The 25,212-nt window shown below is 36.3% G+C and overlaps 4 protein-coding genes and 4 non-coding genes across 10 annotated transcripts; 1 reads left to right on the top strand and 7 right to left on the bottom strand.

Moving 5' to 3' along the window:
- Positions 1–1,976: 1,976 nt before the first annotated feature.
- On the bottom strand, positions 1,977–6,457 carry LOC106371961 (GPI ethanolamine phosphate transferase 3). Of its 3 annotated transcripts, none has more exons than XM_048742237.1 (18): positions 6,055–6,457; positions 5,854–5,972; positions 5,694–5,783; positions 5,488–5,607; positions 5,310–5,393; positions 5,144–5,221; positions 4,888–5,013; positions 4,712–4,801; positions 4,588–4,623; positions 4,446–4,501; positions 4,220–4,349; positions 3,715–4,147; positions 3,544–3,635; positions 2,925–3,465; positions 2,665–2,839; positions 2,456–2,591; positions 2,278–2,361; positions 1,977–2,190 (listed from the first exon to the last, which is right to left on the bottom strand). In XM_048742237.1, exons 1-18 carry the CDS (start codon positions 6,341–6,343, stop codon positions 2,095–2,097), a joined length of 2,775 nt encoding a protein of 924 aa, XP_048598194.1. In that variant the 5' UTR covers positions 6,344–6,457; the 3' UTR covers positions 1,977–2,094. The 3 variants fall into 3 exon arrangements, with proteins under 3 accessions (XP_048598194.1, XP_013667534.2, XP_022549211.2); XM_013812080.3 differs by having other exon boundaries at positions 5,854–5,975; positions 6,055–6,454; XM_022693490.2 differs by lacking the exon at positions 6,055–6,457 and having other exon boundaries at positions 5,488–5,603; positions 5,854–5,969.
- A 613-nt stretch (positions 6,458–7,070) lies between these two features.
- LOC106370504 (NAC domain-containing protein 86-like) lies at positions 7,071–14,242 on the bottom strand. The gene is made up of 6 exons (XM_048742238.1): positions 12,119–14,242; positions 11,009–11,289; positions 10,565–10,885; positions 10,177–10,458; positions 9,998–10,064; positions 7,071–9,910 (listed from the first exon to the last, which is right to left on the bottom strand). Exons 1-6 carry the CDS (start codon positions 12,273–12,275, stop codon positions 9,528–9,530), a joined length of 1,491 nt encoding a protein of 496 aa, XP_048598195.1. The 5' UTR covers positions 12,276–14,242; the 3' UTR covers positions 7,071–9,527.
- LOC125579659 lies at positions 7,259–7,358 on the bottom strand. The gene has a single exon (XR_007317719.1). It is a non-coding gene; the product is annotated as a small nucleolar RNA Z103 (small nucleolar RNA).
- LOC125579658 lies at positions 7,510–7,609 on the bottom strand. The gene has a single exon (XR_007317718.1). It is a non-coding gene; the product is annotated as a small nucleolar RNA Z103 (small nucleolar RNA).
- Positions 7,677–7,776, bottom strand: LOC125579660. The gene has a single exon (XR_007317720.1). It is a non-coding gene; the product is annotated as a small nucleolar RNA Z103 (small nucleolar RNA).
- Positions 7,872–7,974, bottom strand: LOC125579661. Its single transcript, XR_007317721.1, has one exon. It is a non-coding gene; the product is annotated as a small nucleolar RNA Z103 (small nucleolar RNA).
- Positions 14,243–16,560: 2,318 nt separating the features above from the next.
- Positions 16,561–22,589, top strand: LOC106371958 (tetratricopeptide repeat protein 27 homolog). The gene is made up of 20 exons (XM_048742236.1): positions 16,561–17,003; positions 17,164–17,302; positions 17,685–18,019; positions 18,233–18,314; positions 18,391–18,652; positions 18,929–18,987; positions 19,128–19,217; positions 19,341–19,432; positions 19,523–19,621; positions 19,714–19,791; positions 19,901–19,985; positions 20,056–20,114; positions 20,244–20,313; positions 20,457–20,548; positions 20,689–20,751; positions 20,842–20,908; positions 20,998–21,222; positions 21,298–21,414; positions 21,500–21,652; positions 21,736–22,589. Exons 1-20 carry the CDS (start codon positions 16,591–16,593, stop codon positions 21,844–21,846), a joined length of 2,691 nt encoding a protein of 896 aa, XP_048598193.1. The 5' UTR covers positions 16,561–16,590; the 3' UTR covers positions 21,847–22,589.
- Positions 22,494–25,157, bottom strand: LOC106366714 (autophagy protein 5-like). Its single transcript, XM_013806374.3, has 8 exons — positions 24,950–25,157; positions 24,589–24,713; positions 24,443–24,509; positions 24,217–24,306; positions 23,751–23,838; positions 23,403–23,549; positions 23,058–23,189; positions 22,494–22,917 (listed from the first exon to the last, which is right to left on the bottom strand). The coding sequence occupies exons 1-8, from the start codon at positions 25,058–25,060 to the stop codon at positions 22,670–22,672; spliced, it is 1,008 nt and encodes a 335-aa protein (XP_013661828.2). The 5' UTR covers positions 25,061–25,157; the 3' UTR covers positions 22,494–22,669.
- Positions 25,158–25,212: the final 55 nt, after the last annotated feature.

The following is a 25,212-nucleotide window of genomic DNA, read 5'->3' as shown; positions in this document are numbered from 1 at the left end:
ATCTTTCGTGGCCCATAAAGTTTTATCCACGATTGGAAATTTATCGTTTTGTATATCAAGTAATATACTTAAGCTGAATAAATTAGGTTTTATTATAAAAAGTACCAAATGAATGGACCGTAGTCACCATTTATATGGTTGCATGGCTTGACACGTAGTGCTACTTAATGCTGCAAGTTTCTTCTTTGCCTCCCACGAATATTATACACATTGATGACGAGTTGTAGACTTGTTGTTACTCTAGTTTCTAAAATGGTCTAGAAAAGTTGTAATATAAATACAAACAAAATTCGTTAATGGCTACGTAAGGAGTGAGTCAACCACGTACTTACTACTCCCTCTCTTTTTTAATGTTATATATTTTAGATTTTTCACATATTTTAATAAAACACATTAAATTTGTATATTTTTTTGTGTTTATCTTTGTTTCATAATTTTAAACCAATAACAATTCAGTAACTACAATTAAGTTTTTTTTAAATTTGCAATTAATTAATAAAATATATCTTAAAAATGTAAAAAATAATTTTTTTAAAAATAAATGTTTTTTCTAGAATATATAATATTAAAGAACAGAGGGAGTATATGGACGCGCCATGTGGTATGTTACCATAGTTCCATTATACACGAATCGTTGCGAGTACATTTTACAACTAATTTTTTTTTTTTTTTTTTTTTAAACATAATACTTACCGATAAAATCTCATTGATTCGATAAAACTCTGTTGGTTTATATACAAACCAGACCAAAGGCTAAATCAGAAGATTCAGAACTTTAATTAAAGTGAAGAAAAGAAAAGTAAAAACTATACGATTGGCTCACTAGCAATACAATTAACTCAAATATAATGTACAACTATATAACTCAATCATTTCTTAACCTGTCACAGTTTAACGTATGAAATAGCTAATCGTCACTAACAATTTATTCGAAAAGATTTATTATAACATAATGGTTCGAGGACAGATAAAATAACATCTTTTAAACTGGTTTAGAAACTAGTAAAACATATATATAGAATTCCATGTTCTATATAAAGACTAGTGTTTATTTTAAATGTCAACCTACATTTTCACTTTTTAGATAGGCCGTGTACCTGAACAAGACGAACTGCAAAAACCTTTAGAATTGGATTTGATTAGGCCATAAACTTGCCGTGTTATTAACATTTTGTAGTCGTTTGGCAAAAGAAGGGGAGAAACATGATAAATTAACATACACCACAAGATTTGCAAGTTACCACCACAAGAAACTGAATATTCCTTCCTCTGGTTCTGCAGATTCTTTGTACTTTGTTTTTTTTTATTTGTCACGTACTTATTTTGTCTTTAGTCTACGCCACTCAAGTCGTTTCGATTATTAACCTGTTTTCTCCACCGAAAAACCAAACCTTGTTAGGTATAAGTCTATGCATGTACCATTCACATATTGTATTTGAGAAAATGAATCTCATATACAGGTGCTGTTGGGTATAGATTACATTCTTCCACAAGGCCCACAGAATAGCTGATCTGGTCTATAACCATTTAAAAAAGACTTGGCTTATCTTACAAATCGTTATGTCGGTTCGATTTGAGATTGCTTTTAGCCAATTAAACGAGCGACTAAAAGTAGTCGACTTGACGTCTTAACATAGCGGCCTGAACACTCAGCCCAACGAGTCCAATAAAGAATGACGAATTAGGTCACTGAGGAACGACTGGTCGACTATATAAAAGCAGGTAGAGGCAACGAAAAAGAAATCCGAAATCAACCACACACAATTTCGACGGTTAGAACTAGGATCTCATTTCTCTGTCTCGTTGACTTGTATTTACCGACGACTAGCTTTCGCCGATTTACTTTCTACCACACATTTCCTTACTTGTAAATCAAAACGTCTTTGTCTCGACCCACCCTCGTCTTTTCTTACTAGTTTCGACAGTTCTCGGTTCTAATAGATACCTAAGGTATGATTAGAGATTTGTAAAATCAATTTATCAATGCTCAAAAGGAGGTCTGATAATTGTTTATACATTGATAACAAAGTAAAAAAAAAACAAGTACCTAGTATATAATCTACTGTTATATCTTAAATCAACTGCAAGTATGAATCAAAGACAGAAAGCTGAAGCCAAACATATGAGGACATCGGTGAGGATGAGACCAACAACGTCAAAAACAAACTTTGGAGCAAACAAACCCCAAACCTGCAAGAAGACGAGAGAGCAAGTTTATTTAGTCACAGAAAAACAGCACAATAACCTTTTGGTCTGAGTGAATATTGTTGTGTTTACCATCAGATGTCTTCTATGGATGGTGACGCAGAGGATCGTAGCTGTGACTGTAGTCGCGGATATAACTCCGTAGAGCATGTACATCTGATGAGAATGAAAAGAAATATGACTAAACATCTTGTTGGTGAATGTCTATGATATAATTTACCAAAGATGAACCGTTATAAAGATATCTTACTTGAAACAACTGGCGGCGCTTTTCTCCATGAGTTGGTATGAGGAGAGGAAGTCCGAATACAGAAAGGATGATCGAGAATCCAAATGTTTCGATTGTCAAAAGGATGGCTTGTCGTATAAGCACAAACTCATCAAACCTGAAGAAAAGATGTAATAAGCAAAGCCGCCATCATATAGAAAGAAGACTGAGTCTATGAAACTTGGACCTACCCAACAAATGCAGCTCCATAGCGGAGACCATCAAAGGCACACCAATGCCCGCTGGCGAAAAACATGCATACAGAAAGAAGACTCCATTGCACAACACACACAGGATCTAGTTTTGAGTTCTGTCCATCTGATTTGGTTCTTCTCTCTACACCCTCCAGCCTCATAATACAATAGCCTACATACATTTAACTGCATGAGTTAAAACATTAATAACCTGATTTGACATCTTTGTTAAAAAGCTTAGAGAATGTAAAAAATACCAGCCAGCAGATATGCTAAAGCAAGCATTGATCCTTGCTTCCCAGACAAGAGCATTACTGGCGAGCTACAAGCAGATACAAGAGCGACAGTTCTGCTGCCCCAATTCTTGTCTTTTCCTGAGCAAAACATATGGCAAGAAGCTAAAAGGAAGAGCTGCACCAATCCGATTACATAAACCGTTTGAGGGATGACATTTCTTCCTCCAATCACTTGAAGAAAACCATCAAAACCAAATATCTTGCTCTCTGAAGCCCAGAGCAAAGCTATCAAAAGGTAGCTTAACATACTACCAACAGTAACATACTTCCGCATCCCCTCACTGTGTGTTTTAGCAACCGCTATGTAGAGTACGCAAATGAGTGCAGCTACAGATAGGATAGGTGCAATTTCAATCGCATATGTCAATGCAGGATGGTCTGGAGCTAACCCCAACATCCACGTCGGTGAGCTACTCATAAACTGAGACGTTGCAGCTTGCTTTGTTAACCCAATATCTATAGAAACTCTCAGAACAGAAACCATAGCAAGAAAAATAAAAGCCTGCAGCCAAAGACAATGAGAAGATATCATTACCTGACAAACCAAAAGTAACTAAGACATGTAAGAGATTAAACTGACTTCTTTCCGCATTGCTTTCCTCATGACCGAGTATCTCAGCTTGATAAGTCCAGTTGTTGCCAGGAGAAAGTTTGCTACTTTTCCTTCTTCCACTATTTACACAAAAGATTTTGTCAGCAGCTCGTATGATACCAAAAAAAAGGTCGAACCGTAAAATGACTTGAAGCTTACAAATATAGCTGTTGGAAAGAAAGCTGCAAGCACGGACCAATACGATAAAGAGAGTGAAAGCTGCACCAGTAGATAATCCAGAACCCACTGCTAAAGGTTTATTATCTCCATGAAAGATAGCAAGAGACTGAAGGATGAGTGATATAACCAATATCCCAAACCCAGTGATCATTAAACTCAGATTGAACTCTGTCCACTTAGACCGCGCAAGTTCGGCAACGCTTGAGAAAAACTTCAAATATGCAGCGATTTGCGCTTTAAGAGCAGATGTATTTGTACTGTCCTCGTTTCCATCGTTATCCATCAATAGGTGTTTGACAGAGTTAGACCAATGATGTTCGGCTGCAGAATATTGATCTGATATTCTTGACATATCATCGGATGAGAAACCAACAACGGATGAGTTTGAATAAACATCTATATATCTTTTCACCTGCATATAAATGGAGTCGAAAACGTTATGAAAAAATTTATTTTAATTTTTTCAAGCTGAACGACTCGTTACCTGCCAAGCATTCACACAGAGGACATTCACATAACTTTGCATCCACTCTTTAACAGCTGGTTGCTTAGTGTTATCTAAATTAAAGCTGCTGGAACCAAGGGCATAGAGCTCTGGGTTGACATGCCCAATGCTGAGATATGCAAATGTTAGAAACATTAATATACGTGAACTGAACTTTTTCCCTGAAAGCAGGAAGCAATATTTGAAAATGATGCTTACAAGGCACCTTCCGAAAGGAAATGATATTCCAAGCAAAGCTGACAATGTTGCCGCAAAATCAAGCTGCAGATAGCCCAAAACAATTATTTCTAGCGAAGAGGTTTGCATAAGAGGAAGAGGAAAGGTATCACACCAAGTTTGATACTAACCTGCTCGATGGAGCTGATGCACATCTGCTTCCCGTCCTGCCATAGTAAAATCACATTAATCAAATACATCAAAATAAATTCTCACTATGATCACTAAGGAATATGTTTCGAAGATAACAATTACCGGATCTTGTTTACAAGACGAGGTATCAAACTCAGGAGGAACCGAAGTTGTATGCTTCTTCGTACTCATGACAAACATGGTTGTTTCTACCTGTGATAGGGATTTAAAAACGTAAAGTTGGGCTTAAAATCTTGAAGCATAGCATATATATATATAAGAAGAAACCAACTTCTTACCTCTTCAGCAGTGCCTCCGCCATGATCCCCATTTAATGTCTGCCCATGGTCACCCATTACTATGAGCATAGTGTTCTCATGCACGCCACCTGGTCCAGCCTGGCTCTCCAATATATCCACGACTCTCTAGACGAGGCAAGTTTAGAACGAAAACGAAACAAGATTAATATAGCTCATGCTAATAAATTTTTGCAAGACTGGAGAAAGCAAGCAAAAGTTAATGATAAAATGTTTTTTATTTTCGTTGCAAGCATACCTCTATAACAGTATTATATTGCTCCAACTTATTAATCATCGGCATCGAATCCACTCCAAATATGTGTCCTGCATGGTCCTGCAAATATTAAACTTAACCGAATCAAAGAAACGAATGGCTACATGACAAACGAAAAAAACAAAAAAAAAAGTAGCTGACGGCATACCACGCCAAGAAAATGCGCAATCAGAACATCCCAATCATCTTTGTAAAGTGTTGGGAATAGGTGTTCAATGCATCCATTGTCAACCTGTAATATCACACAGTCTAACACTTTAAAAAGGCTTTATTCATTCAGCCAAGCTATCAAGGAAAGAAACATACCAATAACAAGAATGACTTACAGTATCCAGGTCTTTAACATTGAAAGAAGGAAAAGGATACGACTGTTGAAACTGATTAGGGAACAACTGTGTCCAAGTATCATCACCCATCATCACCAACCGTTTCCCATTTAGCACTAGCTACGTATAGAGAGAAGAACACATTCAACTTAAAACTGACATTACAAAACAAACACTTTTTATTTAGAGAAGAAGGTATAAACTACCTGATTAATAAAATTATCCTCAACAATAGCAGGAGCACCAAAACTGTTGCCAACATCGACAAAAGTAGGCAACCCTCCCGTCGTCAATCCCTACAAAATTCAAAGCTAGAGATATCACACTAACACTATGATTTTGATGCAAAACTCTTAAAGTGTGTACCTTGAGACGCTGCAGACTGGTAGTAGGAGGATCAGCAAAAGCCTTAAAGATCTTAGCAGACGATTCGTTACCAAAGGCAAGGTTCTGCAAGACTGTTAATTTGTCCATCCACGGCTTTGCTTCTAATCAAATTACAGAATCAGCTTTGTGAATTATACTCGAAGATTCATTTACTAAGTAATGTTTAGCTTTTCAACTCACCTGGGAAGAAAGCACTCGGGGCTAAGAAATCGATTCTGAGAGCGTCCAAGACGATGATCACCACGCGATCTACGACCGGTTTGGTCCAACATTTCGTCTGGTTATGATTGGAGTTTGAGTGATTATTCGAGAGGCAAGGAGAGAGTGAAGCGTCGGAGCATGTGCTGTGGAAAGGAAGCTCTGTTCGGGTGAGGAGGAACCCGCGAGTGAAGATGAGAATGGCGATGGAGTGGATCAAGAGAAAGGCTAAAGGTATCAGCTTGTTGTTTCGTTTCGGATACGTCTCCATCTCCGGATCGGATCCTCGACGGCGGTAAAATTAACGAACCAAGGTGATGACTGATGAGAATGTGAAGAAAGAAACGACGTCGTTTTGCCGAGTGAAAGTAGGCGCGTCTAGTTTTTTTTAGGACAGGTCGGTTTAGAGACTTGGCTTCTGTCCCTGTCCGCCCGGGTTGAGAATAATTACAAGTTTGTCCCTGTCCGCCTGGTTTGAGAATAATTTCAAGTTTAAAAGGACAATTTTAAGTTTGTAACATGGTTCTAGTTAATTAGATTTTCATTATTCTTTAATTAATTTTGGACGTTTATTGTTACTCAACATTAGTTTTATTATCGTTACCGATTTTACTACGGTTTGCGTCTCTATTCAGCAAAACATGTGCACAATTCCACGAAAAATATAAAATATATAAAAAAAATGTCAAAAACAAAAAGCATAGTTCCCTTGCAATTAAATAAATTAGAGTTTATTTATTAAAATAAGTAATTAGAGAGAGAAAAATATTTGGAAAATGCGTCATGACTGTGCAAGCAGAAATTGCATCCGAACATGTTTACATTTCATTCGATACATCTGTTCATATACTTAAAAATTCATCTCACTTGCGGTCCATGTCCTCAGTAACTGGAGCAACCTAGAAAAATTTACAACCCTGGCCGGTAAACTCGTAGATCTATATACTCAAACCATTTATGTATTTGATCAGAACATATAGTTTTAAGAGGTACGAAAATACTGAATTTGAGTATAGTTAATTCGATTCAGGTTAAAACAATTACGGTCATCCAATTTTCTTCAAGAAACAGTCTAATCCATCAGTAAATACAATCAACATCCAGAAAAGAAACAAAAACTTGCAAGACTGAAAACAACCGGGAGACCATTGTTACATAAACCGAAACTTCATAAAAAGTAAGGAGAATGGATCAGAACATTGGCTTGATTTCCTCCGAAGAGAGAAAATAATAATCGCTTAGCATAATCAGATTCGATCATTTGGGGAAATTGTCATCACCTCCATATCTGCTTTAACAATAGCGTACCACTACCCTATATTCTTGATTTATCTAGCACATCCTAGAAATTTTCCAGGATAACATAAGCTCCAACAAGTCTACGACACTAAATATCACATATTAGTAAAAAAACAAAACAATTAAAAATTAAGGAGAATGGATCAGAACATTGGCTTGATTTCCTCTGATGAGAGGAAATAATAATCGCTTAGTATAATCAGATTCGATCATTTGGGGAAATTGTCATCACCTCCATATCTCTATTAGTATAAATATAAATAAACTTATCAAACAAAAAACGATTACATTAAAAAACAAAGGAGAAGGATCAGAATATTGGCTTGACTTCCTCTGATGGGAGGAAATATAAATCGCTCAGTATAATCAGATTCGATCATCTGGGGAAATTGTCATCACCTCCAAAACTCCTTCATTAAATGTTGAATCTTTCTTATTAAGTTCAAAGGAAACTACATGAATCTAAGAATATTAACAAAAAAAACACATCAATTTAGGAGAAGGATCAGACTAATTGGCTTGACTTTCCTCTGATGAGAAGAAAATTCTATTCGCTCAGTATAATCAGTTTCGATCATCTGGGGAAATTGTCATCACCTCCATATTCTCCCTTCTACACATTTATCTACAAACCTAATAAAATTTTTTTATAAAACAGTGCCGGAAAACTACTTTCAGACAAGATAATTCCACATCTTAGGCTGTCTATATGAAAAAAAATATATAGAGAAGATTTTCCCTAAACTGCAAACTCGTGATGATTGAAAACACGCGAGGTATTTTCATATAAAATCAAAACGAATAGCATAAATAGGGAATTACTATGGCGTCAACTCATACGCAACGAACATAAACAAGAACGGTGGTAATCAGTTAAAGTGACGCGAACAAGAAGAACTAAAGAACAGAGAAACAGATCTAAGCTAGGTTCCAAGGTAATAGAAGTCGACGGCTAGTTTTTATGAGAGATTGAGGTTTTAGTCGAAGGTTATTTATACTGCCAATGAGTGTGGCTGATGCCGTAAAACCCTAACGCGCGTGTTATATACGTGTTTCGTAATTTAAGTAAATTTCTATCGGGTCCTCATATTTTGTGCGGGCTTAAGTTAAGTGGCGGAGACTTTTAATTATTGATATTGTTTTCCTTTTTTTTTGTGCACAAATTTTATTATAAAAAGCTCAAAAAGCAACGTTTACAATTGAAATAGAAAGTCCCGTAACTAAGCTCGACGGTAGAACAATACTAGAAAACATTACAAAAGAGCTAGAGATAGAACATATAGGAAGGAGTTACGCTCAGCGAAATGAAGAAACCCAAAGAAAAACTTCAATTTTGATCCCGAAAGAACAATTGATAGTTGAAAACGACGTTGATACACCTATAAAAGCGGTCGGAATGATGATTGGCAAGAACTTTAGATTAGAAGCTTCAGAACTGTAGACAACATTGAGAGTACGAAGTCATAACTGACTTGATTTCACGCTGAAACAAGCACAATCAGCTTTAAACCCAACAAAGCTTACCAAAAAGACTTGGTGAATCTCAAGCTCTAACTTCACCTCCAAAGAGGCGCTTAAGATGAAGTTTGATGACAGCGCTGATGGTTTAATTGGGTCCAAACTTCAAAACTCAACATTACCGTGTCGAGCCCAACGATTTGTAATCGTAAGAGACATAAACGTACAGTCATCACTCTCATTCAACCAGAACGTGTGTGAACAAACATTGGATAAGAGGTAAAAAGCTTCGGAATAGTTGGGTCTCCGTGCAACAACTCCGGTATGAAGGTCGCATAGTTGACTTTGGGAAGAACCGTCGATGCTTAGGACCGCGTAATGTGAAAGTGACACAGCGGTGATGGAGTTAGAAAATCTGGCGACTCCACACTCTTGGGCAATAGTTCTTTTTATTTTTTTAGTTCAATTATTACTTTTATGTTTTTAGTTCTTGCAAAGCAAAGTTTTGCAAAGTCCATATCCATAGATAGATTCTGAGAAAATTACGAACAACGTAATGGATTATGTTTAATAGGTTTTTTCTTCCCAATAATATTAAACTAATCACAATGATAATCAATCAATATTGCAATGTAATAATGTATATATAGTATACTCTCTTCTTTTAAAATAGAATTAGACAAACAAAATAAATAAAATCAGAAAATAATTGGAAAAGACTGGTAATAATGTTTTGCAACTAAACTAATCTGCTTCAGTTTCATCTTGGCAACATTTTCAGCCTTCCGGAACCAAGAATCCTTGCCTTCTTCTTCGGTAAACAATCTTCTATCTTCATTTCCTCCGACAAGATTAATGCGAACTTTCAAAACCTGCGATGGTACGACTTGATGATACAAAACTTGAGTTGTTTGACGTGTGCAAATGAGCATTTTACGGTCTACTATATTCTCTTCTTCGACCATTCCGGATCCTGAAGAGTTTAAAGTTATGTTTGACTTGTCGGTGTCTTCTACTCGGTCTTCAAACGAGAAAAACTCATCAATCTCTATGTTGTTGAGTGTACTGGTCTCAGATCTGCCTGTAATAGTAGTAGAATAAATATATAACTACTCAACATTTATACATGGTCTCGATTCTGCACTTAGAGTTCTTATATCATACCCACCAAAATATTCAATATCTTGATCATTCTCCTCAAAGCTTGGCAAAACCTCTACGTCTTCTGCGAAACTCTGCTAGGAATACATATATTAAAGCGGACGTTCATGCCAGGGTTTAGACTTTAGAGCATATAATATAAATGACTAATTTACATTACTGGATATGAGATATGATGTTAATTACCTGATTTAAAGATCCGTTAGACATGTTCATCCACGTTGAGTGTCCAGCACTGAGCAATTGTTCTTCGAGATTTCCAATGTGTATTAAATGATCATCACCGTTGCTGTTATACAGCTGGTTGCGGTTACTTGTAGCGAAAGTAAAGTCATCGAAACCACATTGACCGCTGTTCTGATTCATCCCATTGGAGAAAATGCTGGTCGGAACAGGCGTGTTTTCTACTTGCAACGGTGGCATTGACATTTGATGTTGCAACATTCCACATTCAGTTTCTGTATACACCTATATACACAACATGCTAAGATAAGGAGTTGATCATTCCATATAAGCTTTAGAATTATATTAACTAAGGTTACCTTAGCTTTAGAATTATATTAACTAAGGTTACCTTAGATTGATTGAGGTATGGTCCATAAGGAGATTCGTAATTTGAAAAGCTTGGAGCCATGTTTTGTGACAAGTATTGCGACCGGTCATCATGATCACCGAATGCGTTTCCAAATATCGGCTGGGTCTCGGTAACGTTATTGTAAGGTAGAACTTGATGTGTATTTGAACTTATTTCAAGATCCGAACCAACGTCAAAACTTGAGCTACGACTTATATTCGAACTCGTGTGGGCGTAAGGCTGATGATGCTGCTGATGTTGATCTCTTGGTTTCCCTTCGATTATTATCTTCTTGAAAACGCGGCAAAGTGCATATGCATCCTGAAATTATTAACATCATCAACTAAAGTTTAGTTTCAAACGGGCTTGTCTAATAAATAATAATAAAGTACAAATATATACTTTAAGAGCAAGTTAACTGATTGGTTGGGTTAGCTAGTCAACCTGCATGCCGAACGCAGTAGGTTCGCATTCGGTTTCATCGAGGCGATATTCATGCATGACCCAACCAGTTCTAATACCGTGTGGGGCGCGTCCACGGTAATAAACTAAGGTTTTCTTGGTTCCTATGGCTCGATCTCTCAGACTCACCCGCCGGTCTTTGCCGGTGGCTTTCCAGTAACCGCCTTTTGTTGCTCGGTTTGTTCTTGAACCATTGGGGTACTTTCTGTCCCGTGGACTGAAGAAGTACCATTCTTGGTCTTTGCTCGGAAGCAACGACTTCCCTGACAATTTTTATCGGTAGTTAGTTTCTGACGACAACAATGATTATATATGTTATACAAGTTTGGATAATCCATCTGAAATTAAAAGATTTACAGTTTCCGAAGATACAAACCCTAAAGTACACACACAAATAAAGGCAGACTCATAAAAGGCGTGGTGGTCCATCAGAGTTTCTTTTTTGACCAAAAGGAGTCCAACAATTCGGTTGCGTCTGGTCTAATCAATACTACTGCAATACTATGACTACATATATATTCGTTGCTAACATTTTTTTGTTTGCATCTAAGATTAGTATATTTTTAGATAAGCCAAACCGGCAGATCCAATCCAAACTGATCTTTAAATGATAAAATCAATGATGTCTCGATGTCATCTGTAGTTTTATTATTTTAACAACCCCAGAGATAAGTTTGAACCTAAAACCAGAACCTATGCATACTAAAATTCAATTCATTTCACTCATTATTCTTCTACCTGGAAAATAAACGAACAAAAACTCTGATGGAATACCGATTAGTTGCAAAAGGAATTGCCAAGTGCACTAGATCTTGGTTTGAATTTAATGTTAGTTAACATATTTTTTTTATAAATAGCATATTTAATAATAAGATGTAAATAGATTATAGATGTATATGAGGTTAACGTGTATATTATGGGTTTTCTTGTCATCGTTATATTCTTATTCTTTTCTTCACTCTATGTCTTGAATCTACATTAAACCCTATTAAGCTCTTAAGCTAGTCAGCTAGAAAAGGATCTTGTACAAAATCATATATTGATAGATATATTGATTTGTGATTAGTCACTAATGTTCTTATAATTTATTACCTGGCAAGTCCCATGGTTCGCACTTGTAGAGGTCTACTTCAGGGATAATTTCCAGCTCTATCTCTCGACTGTTGATCTTTCTTTTGAGATAGTATGTGATTAGTTCCTCGTCCGTTGGATGGAACCTAAAACCAGGAGGCAACGAGACCGGAGCCATTGTATAACTCTTCGACGATATTGAAACCTGGATTCAATATCGGTTTATGTAGTGTGCGACAAGACTTAACGAACGGTCTTGTTAGGGAACAAAGACCGATCGTATTATACGTATATAGGAAAGGTATAACTGAGTAAGAGATACTAGAGAGGTGGAGATAAATAATACGAAAGACTCAAGAGAAAGAAGAAAGAGAGAGAAGACAAATGTTTTGTGTTATGAGGGCTTGAACGGTGTAGGTTTATAAATAAAGAGGAGAAAGACAGATTTTCTTATAAAATGGCTGAAAAGTAAATAATCAAAGGGAGAGGATGTCACCTTTGGAATGAAATAACAATATAAAACTATAAAGAAAATACCCAATTGGTCCCATCTTTTTCTTGATCTCTTTTTGTTTTCTCTTACACAGATTCTGATTCTCACCATCGTTATCTTCAAGTTTGATAGATAGGTTTAAATATTACCAAGAAAGCTTTTGTTATGTATTCACAGTAGACCGGTCCATACATACATAAGGAAATTAAACTGCGAATGAAAATTTAAATAAATGATTCATTCATTATATTTTTTTGTGGATTTTGAACATACTGTCCATGGTACGTGGTTCTGGGATACCGGTTAATTTTCAAATACATGGTTTTTGTATAAAACTATACAAAACATGTCACAGTTAAAATCGGCATAATGCGAAAATGTGTTTCTTCATCTAAGAGGTCTCCTAAAGTATTCCATCCTTCTCCAAGTGTTGTCGGTTTGGAATGTTCCAGGTGGCAGGACATCGTTGGGTGCATGGGGAAACGAATATTGGCTGAACCAATAGAAACTGGTTTCAGATCTTTATGTTTGGCGGCGCTTCTAACTGAAATAAACTGTCTCATTTGTAATATCCCACTTGCGAATCCTTTAGTCACTTCGTGATTGCCGCTGATCAATATACAATCTCAATCACAGCTATTCTTTTTATTACCGATCCCGAACCGAATCCTTAGCTAATCCCAAAGTGGAGCAACATCTCTCGTGAACTAGTTAAAAAATCATGTATTAGCTAGTTCAGTTATGTTCGTTGCGTACTCCACAGAGAACATGTTGCACTATTTGTCCATTTACAGTGACATAAGCATGTAAATATGCAACACACGCAATTTAGCTTTTTAAAACGCAAAATTTGTAGATAACGTAGCTCTGATTTTACATCATCGATCGGTTGAAGTATGATCATTAATTGTATTGGTTATTAGTGGCCATTCTCGAGAAATCTCTCGTGTCTAATAATAAATCAAGTTTGCCATTCTCATTGCCCCGTCATCAGATCATCGGTCAATGACGGTCATATGATAAATTTTCTTCTCATTCACTCGTTTGCTACTTGCAAGTTACAACGCCTTCCTCATTACTTTCCACTGATTCTTTATTTTTTAAAAATTTGTATTGTTTGTTTACTCCTGATAGATGCACCTATGCCGCTGCTATTGAAAACTTCATATGTCCTTAACTGTCCACACTACTATGACATTATGAAACACACCTAATGATAATGAGACGCAAACTCGTTCGTTCATGAGCATGTGACATCTAAAACCAGAATGAAACACATGATACTGATATATACAAACGCTCATATAGTATGCTCATACATGGAGTGTGAATATTTTACACATTATAGTATCACATATAAAATTTGAAAGATAAAGAGAATAACAAGTTGGGGGCTCCACATGGTAGATCATGTGGGTCCAACTTGTGATCATGTGAAGAAATCCCTTGAGGCATTGATGGGCCAACCCCAGCATCGCTTAACAGCTTTTCTCATCATCATAATCAACTTTTATGTCATTCTTCAGATTCCTTATTCTAGATCTATATCCAATTAAACATTTAATTTATATATACACATATATTAACATTAGCATACAAGTTTAACGTACACACATATAATAACAAATTGTTCATACCCTTCTTTACACTTTTCCCTCACATGAATCCATCTTTTTGTTCTTTACTTATTCATTTTTGGAATTTACTTATTCAATTACAGATATTTTTACAGGTACTCCTATAGTATATAATAAGCATGAATGTATATTAAATTCCCAAGTTGAGATCATGAATTATTTACAATAGTTATTATCAAACAGAAATTCATTTGGAAGCAAACAGAAATTATGCATAACAAAAGAATTATCATTACACTGATACGCGTATATGAGACAGACTATTAGTATAGAATCCTTGAATAAGAAATGTATTTTGAACAAAAAAAAATACAGTACCAAACAAAGTGTAAATCTATTCTATTAAAACAGTAGTGTGACCCATTGATAAAAGTTATGTCCAACAATTATTTCAACAATACATACTTAAAAAATACTAACTGCACCAAAATATATATTATGGATGTAACCACTACTTTACTTGCATAATAATCGGGATAGCATCAAAATCAAAATCGTCACTCAATAACTGCATCTAAATATCAATTATCAACGTGTCTTTGTATAAGACGAACATCTGAGGCAGTTTAATGCATCTAAAAATCAAATCAGTATTGAATGAACATTTTATGGTTTACAACCCTGATTTTCGGGTCTATTTTGATTCATTTTGTGGGTACAACTATTTTTTTTTATTAAATAGGTTAATAACTCAAAATGTTATTAAATGCAAGAAATAGCTTGATTCTGTTCAAATTTGATTACACATTTTAAATTTCTATCAAATACAGTAGAACCTCTATAAATTAATACTCGATAAATTAATAATCTTTATAAATTAATAAATTTTGCCGATCTCAACTTGGACCGGTTGAAAATTTGACATAAATCGATAAAATAATAAGATAATATTTTTTAAGAAAATTCTATGTAAATATATGGTCCCATTAAAATTATAAATTAATCATTTATATGTGTACCTACTTTATATAAGTAAGAACCTATTATTATATTGTTGTTTTTATATTCACAATGAAATTATCTTTATATTTATTTAACACTTAATATATTTTTGATGATAATTAGTGATATTATATCTAAAATCACATTTAAGTTATATGCAATATATATTATATACACCAAATAATATAATAAAAGTAATATAAATATCAAATTTCAAAAAATAACAATTAATTCTATACACTAAAATCAAATATTTTATTTTCTTAGAATAAATATATCTTAAAATAAGAAATATAAGTAAGAAGTTTTTTGTAAATTAATATCTCTATAAATTAATAAAATTTCAAAGTTTCAATATTATTAATTTATAGAGGTTCTATTGTATATTGCATATCATTCAAAACCCTGATTACATATTCAATAATAAAAACTATATTCATTAGAAAATTATGTTTACAATAATTTTCACAAATATAATGTGTATTTGTAACATTTAAATGTAGATACACAAGCAAACAATTAAAATTTATATCAAATAAATTTATTAATTATACACCTCTTACATTGGGTCAAAATTTACAAAACTTATTTTTAATTACATAAGAAATTAGTAATAATAAATTCATATAAACCATTATATATGAAATCAAATCATGAAAATTGAATGAGAAACATATAATTTTATCTATTTTATTACTATTTTATTAATAAAAATTATACTATAGTTTACTATTAAAAAATCACTGTTTAGGAATAAAGTACAAAATTAATGTGTGAAATGGCTACGATACAAGTGTATAGTTATGTAATATCACAAATTTAATAAAATTATCAAAACGTCTTACTAATAATTTTAAAAATATTATACACAAACATATAAATTAAAGTTCTTTAACATATTAGAAAAAAATTACAAAAAACGGGCATACGGGCATATCATTACGAGAAACGAGCATATGCCGAATCAACTTTTAAATTTTTCTTATTTTATAGAATAGATTTTGATTAAGTTTTATACAAAAATATGATTACAAAAAATACACAAATATGATTATAAAGAAAAGCATAAATATAAAAATTAAATTTCTAAAAAGAAAATCAAAACAAAAAATATATCCGCCCTTTTAAGGACGGGTTAGAATCTAGTTTTACATAAAACTGAAGTCTCTGATGTGAAAAAGCGACACAATCCTGGTCAAAACTTGGCTGGGCCGGTTCGCTACTTTTGACTTTAGAGCAGTATTTATCGGGTTTTTGTCTGGGCTAATAACCACCCACTTGTATTTAACAGCAAACCAAACCGGAAAGACATCAGCGTAACGGTTCAACCGGGTTCACCACGAAACGACGCCGTCTTCACAATACAAAAACCTCGCTAAACCTCCTTCACTCCCGTCTCTTCCAGAACACTAACCACAACCATGGCCGACGGCGAAATTCGAATCCTACGCGGTTACGAGCTCCGTCTCCTCCGATGCACCGTATCTCTACCACTGTCAGATTCTCCTTCTGTGACCCAGCTGCTCGACGAATCCCAATCCGAAACCCATCCACACGACGCTCTTATAAAGTCTCTCTTGTCCTTGATCGAAGCTGGAGACTACCTCGGAGCTCTGGCCTCGGACGCTGCTAGGGTAATACTCGGCGACGCCGAGCTGGAACTAGTTGACTCGGTTGATTCGGCGGAACGAGTTTACTCGGAGATTCTCGACAGGGTTGAGTCCTTCGTGGTGAACGATTCGTCAGATGAAATCGATAAGGCTCGCCGTGCTGTTGTGGTGATGTGCTTAGCAATCTCGTCTGCGTTTTGGTTCACTCGCTGTAATTTGACGGGGTAACTAGTTCATCAGCTTCAAATGTTCAGTCTTTATTGTAGAGAAAATGGATTTTTTTTTCACTAAATATTCTAAAAGTTGAGTTTTTTTTTTTTAATTTCGGTTATTACAAAACTCCAACGAGCTGTTCGGTTCTGTTTTTTTATTTTCAATTGTTAGGCCGACAGATCAATCAGTGAAGTGTTCGTTGCCGTTTAAAGTATCGGAAAGTAAGGAGTTAGTTGAATGGGAGAACTGGGCAAAGATTCAGCTCATGTCTGCAGGGTCCGACTTGCTCGGCAAGTTTTCTAATCTCCAGGTACTGTGTTTCGTTGCATTTGCTTGTACTTGTAAAGTGTGTCTTTGTTTGAGTTTATGAGAGAATAAAGAATAAGTGTCATTTGATGTTTGTATGACTATGAAGTTATTATGTTTCCTGCTACTTGATATGTATAATACACAGAGCAATGCTTGTCTTGGAATATATCAAACTTGTTTTAATTTCGGTGATGAGTTTCTCTAAGCTGTGTATCATAGGCGTTAGAAAAATTCAAAATTTGTACGTCAGTAACCAAATAAAGTATGTGTGCATACTATTAAAAAAAAATTGAATGATTTTTTTAGGAGCTCTTTTAAGTAAGTTCTGATATTTGTTTGTAGTGAACTTCTACCTAACCCAATCATACTTCCTTTTCATGCAGCACTTAGTGTTTGCTAGGATGCTTCTGTTGAAGTTGAAAGATTTGCTGTTTGAGACAACTGCAACCAAACCATTTGAACTGAGGAGTGTTTCATGGTGGCTTGTTAGAGTTTTACTTATTCATCAAAGAGTTCTACACGAGCGATCGTCATCTTTGTTTGAGATGTTGCAAGTCTACATGGCTGAGGCTCTTGACCATTTTGGAGCCTTGGAAAAAGTTGAAAGCTATTGGTCTTCTACCATGTTGCTACAAGGCGAAGTTTCATCCATAACGTCAACCATACATCTGGAAGCATGTGTGCTGCAGTATATTTATGGACGGATTGATCCCTGTGGGTAAGTTATCGTTGAGACATCATCGTCTTTACCGACTTCGTACATGTTTATAGCTTCTTATAAGATGTTTGTGATATATATATATATAGCTACAAAATTGAGTTTGTAATTTGGCGTTGCTGCTCTAATTTCTGATAGTCATCACAACACTCTGATCTTTTATCTACTCTGCTGCTATAGTATATTGATCTTGAGTTGGAGTAAAATTTTCAGGTTGCAGCTTGAATCTGCTAAAGCAGCATCGAAGCTCGAGTTCTCTGTTAGTGGGGCTTTTGGATTTCGTACTATTCACCAAGTAAGTTATGATGTATATATGTTTGCTATATGTATTCGTGTTCTTTTTATTCTAAATATCTCTGATCTTGTTATAGGTAGACCCAAAGGCACAAATGGTATTGATAGCCAAAACTAGTTCATCCAATGGGGACGTGATGTTGGCCTCTAGTAAAGCTGATGTTGGACCTTATGAGGCTTGGGGAGTTGAAGCACCTGAAGTATACATGACTCCCAAACTAGTGAACGATGAGAGTGAAGCTGGCAAAGAGTCTGCGACCTTAAAACCAGTCGAACAGGCAATGATTTTGGCTCAGTGCCTTTTAATTGAACGGGGTAGTCGGCACAATGAGATGCAAAGTAAGTAATGTTGTATTTGGAACATTTAATGTTAGTGTTCCGTAGAGAGCTTTGATGCAATGACGGAAATAATGATAGTAACAATTCTGCGTAGTAAGTTAAGCTACCAGACATTAGTTGTGACTGCGATTCAAAATGCCTGAGGAGTCTCCTTACGGCGTTGCCAAATAACTATAGAGACCGTTAAGGAGATGTCTGCTCTTGCTTCTGTTTCACTTGTACTGAACTCTATGGCCGTTAGTTTTATTTATGTATTAATAGCTTTTTCTTCTGCAGGATGGGATATGGCTCCATATATTGAGGCGATTGATTCTCAAAAGTCATCATATTTTGTTGTAAGCTACAATTTTTTTCAGTTATTTGATCGTCTCAAGTGAATAGTTATAAAATAAGGAGCTATTAGCTTTTCATTTCGTCATAACCTATGCAAGTGAAACAAACTGACTGACTTTTGTTTCTTCGGACATGGTATTAGCTGCGGCGTTTCTGTGACTTACTACGTGTCCGGTGGGAATCAACTCGGGGTCGTACAAAGGGACGCGCCCTGGAGATGATGGGTAAACTGGTATGTATGAACTGTGTACATGATCATAATCAAATTAGTTTTTTGTTGTTTTCCTCTTTTGCATTGGACTTCTCCCTTGCTGAAACACTCATGTTAGCGTCATTTCAATCTGTCCATTATTAGGTTGAAGCTATCAACACGAGCGATCCTGGAGCATCACAAAGAATCCCTTTATGCTACGCAGTCCATCTCCCAACCATTCCTGCTTTAAGAAAGTAAGTTATATTTGTATGTGCGTGTTCAAATATCCATTTTGGATTTCCTTCTGTGTCTTATGCATTGTGCCGTTTTGATTCTAACAACAGGGAATACGGTGAGCTACTGGTTAGTTGCGGTTTGGTTGGGGAAGCAATCACAATATTTGAGAGCCTGGAGTTGTGGGACAATCTAATTAACTGCTACTGGTAAACTAAAAGTTTGAATCTTCATTTTTCCCCATCCTTTCATTAATTGTATGTTTTGTTCTCGAATCTTATTACATGATGTGAAACTTCAGCCTTCTGGGAAAGAAATCAGCGGCTGTAGATCTCATCAATGCGCAGCTTTCTGAACGGCCAAATGACCCAAGATTATGGTATATAAATATTTTATAGTGCCCTATTTTGTTCTCTTCCAGTTGGTTGTATATCTTATTAAATGGCCGTGAAGTGCCGTAATCATGTGATGCTTGATATTGCTTTCAGGTGTTCACTTGGTGATGTTACGATTGATGACTCATGTTATGAAAAAGCCCTGGAAGTGTCTAATGATAAGTCAGTTCGTGCTAAGGTAGTTTGAGACACATGATTCTTATAGATATTTTCTCAGTCCACGCTCTAATTAACTCTCCTTCTTGTAGCGCGCTCTTGCTCGTAGCGCATACAATCGCGGTGATTTTGAGAAGTCAAAGATGTTGTGGTATGTAAAACAATTTGGTTCTGTTTCTTTATTTTTTTCCTTCATAAACAGGAAATGAATTTATAAAACTTTTAACCGTTTAAGCTGATTTACTTTTGAGATGTCTCATATTTTTTCCTTCTTGTATAGGGAGGCTGCAATGGCCTTGAATTCTCTGTACCCGGATGGTTGGTTTGCTCTTGGTGCTGCTGCGTTGAAGGTATCATCAAACTCCATCTTCTCTGATAGTTCAGTAGCAAGCTTTTCCATTCCAAATGTCATTTATATGAAAAAAAACATATAAATTATTGTCACCATGGCTGGGAGAGATGCTAATATAACATCTCCGATATTATACCGTAGGCCAGAGATGTTCAAAAAGCACTCGATTCATTCACTTTTGCTGTTCAACTCGATCCTGACAATGGAGAGGCCTGGAACAACATTGCTTGTCTGTAAGCACTTCAGTTTCATAATCTGCTCTGTTTATGCTGAAATTGCAGAGAAGATTAAATACTTTTTTTCTTTTCACGCACGCCTTATTTTTTAACTCCACTTCACTCCTCACCTACTTTCACTTTCATATTGGGTGCAGACATATGATTAAGAAGAAAAGTAAAGAATCATTCATCGCATTCAAAGAAGCGCTTAAATTCAAGTATATATCTCTTTCCCTTACCATTTGTAACTTTGAGTTAAGAAATTGATAGCGTTAGTTACATTATAAAAAACATCGTTGCATCAACAGGCGAGATAGCTGGCAGATGTGGGAGAACTTCAGCCATGTAGCTATGGATGTGGGAAATATTGATCAGGTAAAGGCACCTACATATCTGTTTGATTATCTTTAGCTTAGGCGTTAGACGAGTTGGTTTCATCTGTGCTGTTTTTTTCTTCCGTTCAGGCCTTTGAAGCTATACAAAAGATACTGAGCATGAGCAAAAACAAGAGGGTTGATGTTGTTTTACTGGACCGTATAATGACAGAGTTAGAAAATAGGAATTCAGCATTGTCTTTATCGGTTGAAACTGAAGCTTCTTCTGATGAATTAAAGGAAACAAAACCGTGTGCTGCAACACCAGCTGAAACTCAGCGTCACTTAGAGTTGCTTGGAAAGATTATTCAGCAGGTTAGCAAAACATTTCAATAACTAGTATGTATCTTTTTATTGGCGATTCTTACTTGTGGATAATCTCTTTTATAGATTGTCCGAACAGAAAGTACATCTGAAATATGGGGATTGTATGCAAGATGGAGTAGAATCAAAGGAGATCTTATGGTATGCAGCGAGGCATTGCTGAAACAAGTGCGCTCATATCAGGTATTAATGAGTCATAATTAATCAAAACCGCTCTTTGATCTGTGAGCATCATTCTCAGCTCCATTTTGTGACATATCTCTGGCAGGGATCAGAACTGTGGAAAGACAAAGATCGTTTTAAGAAGTTTGCAAGAGCATCATTGGAGCTTTGCAGAGTCTACATGGAGATCTCAGCGTCCACAGGAAGCAAGCGAGAGCTCTTTAGTGCTGAGATGCATTTGAAGAACACAATCAAACAAGTATAAACCAGTATTACCATTCATTAATCTCCACAATACTTGATAAGCTTTCAGACTAAATAAATGGTGACATGTGTGTGTAGGCAACAGTGAGCTTCCCGGAGAGTGAGGAACTGAAGGAGCTTGAAAGCTGCCTTGAGGAGGTGAGAAATGCTCTGAAGAAGAGTGAAGAGACTACAAATACAAAAACATGATAGAAAAAGATACTTTAGTAGTCTCTGGTTTCTGAGTGTTTGTAGCATTATGTATCGTTTTTGTTGTTTGGGTCAAAGACGATTTGTAGTCGTGGATCACTGGATTGGCTTCCTTTCTACCAATTATATTAGAACACGTGATTATTTCCATAGAAGTCATTTTGACGCGAAAACGCACTTCGAAAAAGAAGAAAAAAATCTGTCGGTATGGTTTTGTCGCATCATCTTCATCCTCGAGTCTCGATCGCCGCATGGCCAGCTTACAATCATCGCCGGAAAAGCCTCCAGGATGTTCTTTTGAGCATGAGATTTGGATTAACGCGAGATCTCTCTCTAAAGCGGTCCTTGGGCAACTACTATTCCGCATCTAGACAACAACAGCTCACGTCGCCGATCTCCATGGCGACCAAGAGCGAGAACCTCGTGGAAACTTCGACGGAGGAGAAAGGTAACACAGAGGAGGTTTCGCTCCCGCTCCCTCCGCCGCCAGAGAAACCAGAGCCTGGAGATTGTTGTGGTAGCGGCTGCGTCAGATGCGTTTGGGATGTGTATTACGAGGAGCTTGAAGAATACAACAAGCTTTCTAAATCCAGTTAGAACAATTTGCTTTCTTTTCGTCATTGTTGGAAAAATAATTAAACAATTGATTGTTTTTTGTGAATGTTCATTCTTTGAGAAATCGAGGATGCTCTGTTTATGTTTGAACATGGATCATTATATGTATATAACAAATAGTTGATGCTTTTGGCTGTTAAAAAACAAACGAGAAATCAATTTGGTCTATTCACAGGTCGATTGTAGATGCAGAGCCTTACTAGTTTTTTTACCTTTGAGGACCTATCACAAGAACAGAGATGTGGAGATAGAATTCAGGGTTCATCAAGTTGTTTACCACCCATGAAAACGGTATGTCTAGTTTCAATTCTATCCCTTGTATCCTTACCAGCTTGATTTCTCCCCTCGTCTCCTGCGACCCATCTGCTTCTTCTTCTCCACTCGTTTGAGCTCTGTCTCCACTGTACTCCGGGAGGAGACTTTCAATGGCGTCACGCAGAGTAAAGTAGCATTTCCCTGTTACAAGATACTGGAACTAATCAGTTATCTCACTCACACAAGAGAGATTCAAGTACAGGTCCATAAAGCCAACAATCTATTATTGGTGAAGATACTAAGTACAATGCAGCGGATCTTTAAGCTGATAAATTATTTACCTTTTTCTCTGAGGAACTCAACAGGTCGATTCAAGTACGAAATCTCATCCCATGTATCGATCTCAGGCACATCTTCAAGATTCTCGAAATCTTTATTTACACTTCGAACGTACAGCCGAACAGGAATCCTCGCTGTAAAAAAAGATTATCAAAAGTCAAGAACATTTGGACACACCATTACTTTGTGAGAGGGTCATTATTCTATTCCTATTAAGTTGTTTCTGTTCAGAAGATATATTATAAGAGGGAAAACTACTGATTACTGCCAGCCAGCGTTTCTAAACTAGGTCTATGTCACTTCAAACTGAACTTAAACATTTGAAGCTGAGCTTATAGTTGGCAAACCTGTCTTAACAACTTGTTCTGTCACATCTATCTCAGTCCCACCTTGTCGAGATTTTGGCGATGACAGATCTGCTTTTCTTGAAAACTTATCTTCGATATTTCCCATTTTAAGCTTGGGTAATAACCTTGTGTAGGCATCAAGATCACCTGCCAAACCATCGATTTTCAGTGTTTGATATCCAAAGGTTATATACCATGATTGATTGATGATGATAGTGAAATTTGACAATTCTGAACGCAAAAGCTACACCTAGTGGCGATTAGAGTTATAACCAGAAGTATTGCTGTAACAAAGAATGATACTGCGACTGATATTATTTTGTATGGATAACAAAGGACCACTCGTACCGTTCATGACAGAAGTCCACAGATCCTCTTGATCACTCTGAGACATATTCATAACATTCTTGCAGTTTCCATTGATGATATATGCCGCCTGCAGGAGTAAAGCATTGTTATAAAATAGCAGACAGGAGAAGCCTATGGCTTATTCAGCTAGGGAATGACCAATCAATTGCAGCAAACGTTAGCAAATTGTTAACAATATCATTGACCGTCAGTACTACACAAATAACGAAAATTTATAACCTAACATAGGGAAATGTGATCATGGTGGCTGAGAGATGTAAATGGATTTGTAACATCAGAAGATAGCCACACACTTGTACAAAAAAAGCAGATCACTTGCGAAGTGTAAACAAAATCTTTCACTGTCCTAAAATATGAAATCGAACGGAACCGTATGCAGTGTTTTCTTTGGGAAGCAAATACGTTTCACTTAAATGACAAGAAAAGTAGAGAAGTTTTCACAAACCTCTTTCAAAGAGTTAACAAAGTTCCACTTGGCAGAATCTTCTCCTTCACATGGAATCAGTACGTTGCTCGGATATCCCCTAAAGTGTATCTGCAAGTAAAAAGTTTCTAAAACCCTCAAGAACAGCAAAAGATATAAAAGGAAAACTAAGGTTTGTGTATCCTAATTCAGTGTCTCTCAAACAAAAGAAGCTAATGAAGTTGAGATATAGAGAAAGAAAGGTCACAGTGAGATTCCAAGGTCTTTCAGGTTCAGCGCATAAGAGATCAAAAAGAACACCTGTTGGTATATACCTGCAAACACCAAACAAGATTCACCTCTCCACTTAAAACATATCACACACACAAAAAGAAGTTACAATGGGAGTAGTACCATTTAAGAGGAACGCCTTTGTAATCGAACCAGATGGAGTCTTCACCAGGAGGAAGTGAATCCTTGAAGTAAGGCTTTATAAGAGAAACTAACAGAGGCAAGTACCCTATCCTTGGTGCTAACACCTGAGTGAAAACATAAAGAGAGAGAGCTCAGATCATCCTATGCTCTTATCTCGAGCTTAACAACATTCCCTCAGTCAAATCCAATCCTCTAATGCAACTGTTCCTCCTTCTCAAACAAATTGATGATCAAAACGATATGATTCAAACCCTGACTCGATCCAAGAACCCTAAAACCCGAAATTCGATGGTGATCCAAACTAACAAACAATCGGAGAACGAAAGAGAGGATGGATTACGAGAGCAGGAGGAGGAGCAGGGTGAGAAGCGACTTCGGATTTGTGGAGATGAATCTGCAGCGGTATTGCTCCTTCCCATACGTACTTCACCGCTTCTTCATTCGCCGCCATTCTCTTCTTCTTCTTCTTCTCCTACGAATCCGTCGCAGCTTCTCTCTAAAAACGATCTTTCTCGTGACGTCATCTTCTCTTGCGTGTACAGTATTGATATAAGGCGTACGTTAGATTGAATAGTTAGTCGCGAGCTAACATGATCCGTACCA

The sequence above is a fragment of the Brassica napus genome, chromosome A10 (assembly GCF_020379485.1).
Source record: "Brassica napus cultivar Da-Ae chromosome A10, Da-Ae, whole genome shotgun sequence".
Lineage (NCBI taxonomy): Eukaryota > Viridiplantae > Streptophyta > Magnoliopsida > Brassicales > Brassicaceae > Brassica > Brassica napus.
The sequence above is the reverse complement of the archived record's forward strand: the minus strand, read 5'-3'. Positions and strand labels throughout refer to the sequence as shown.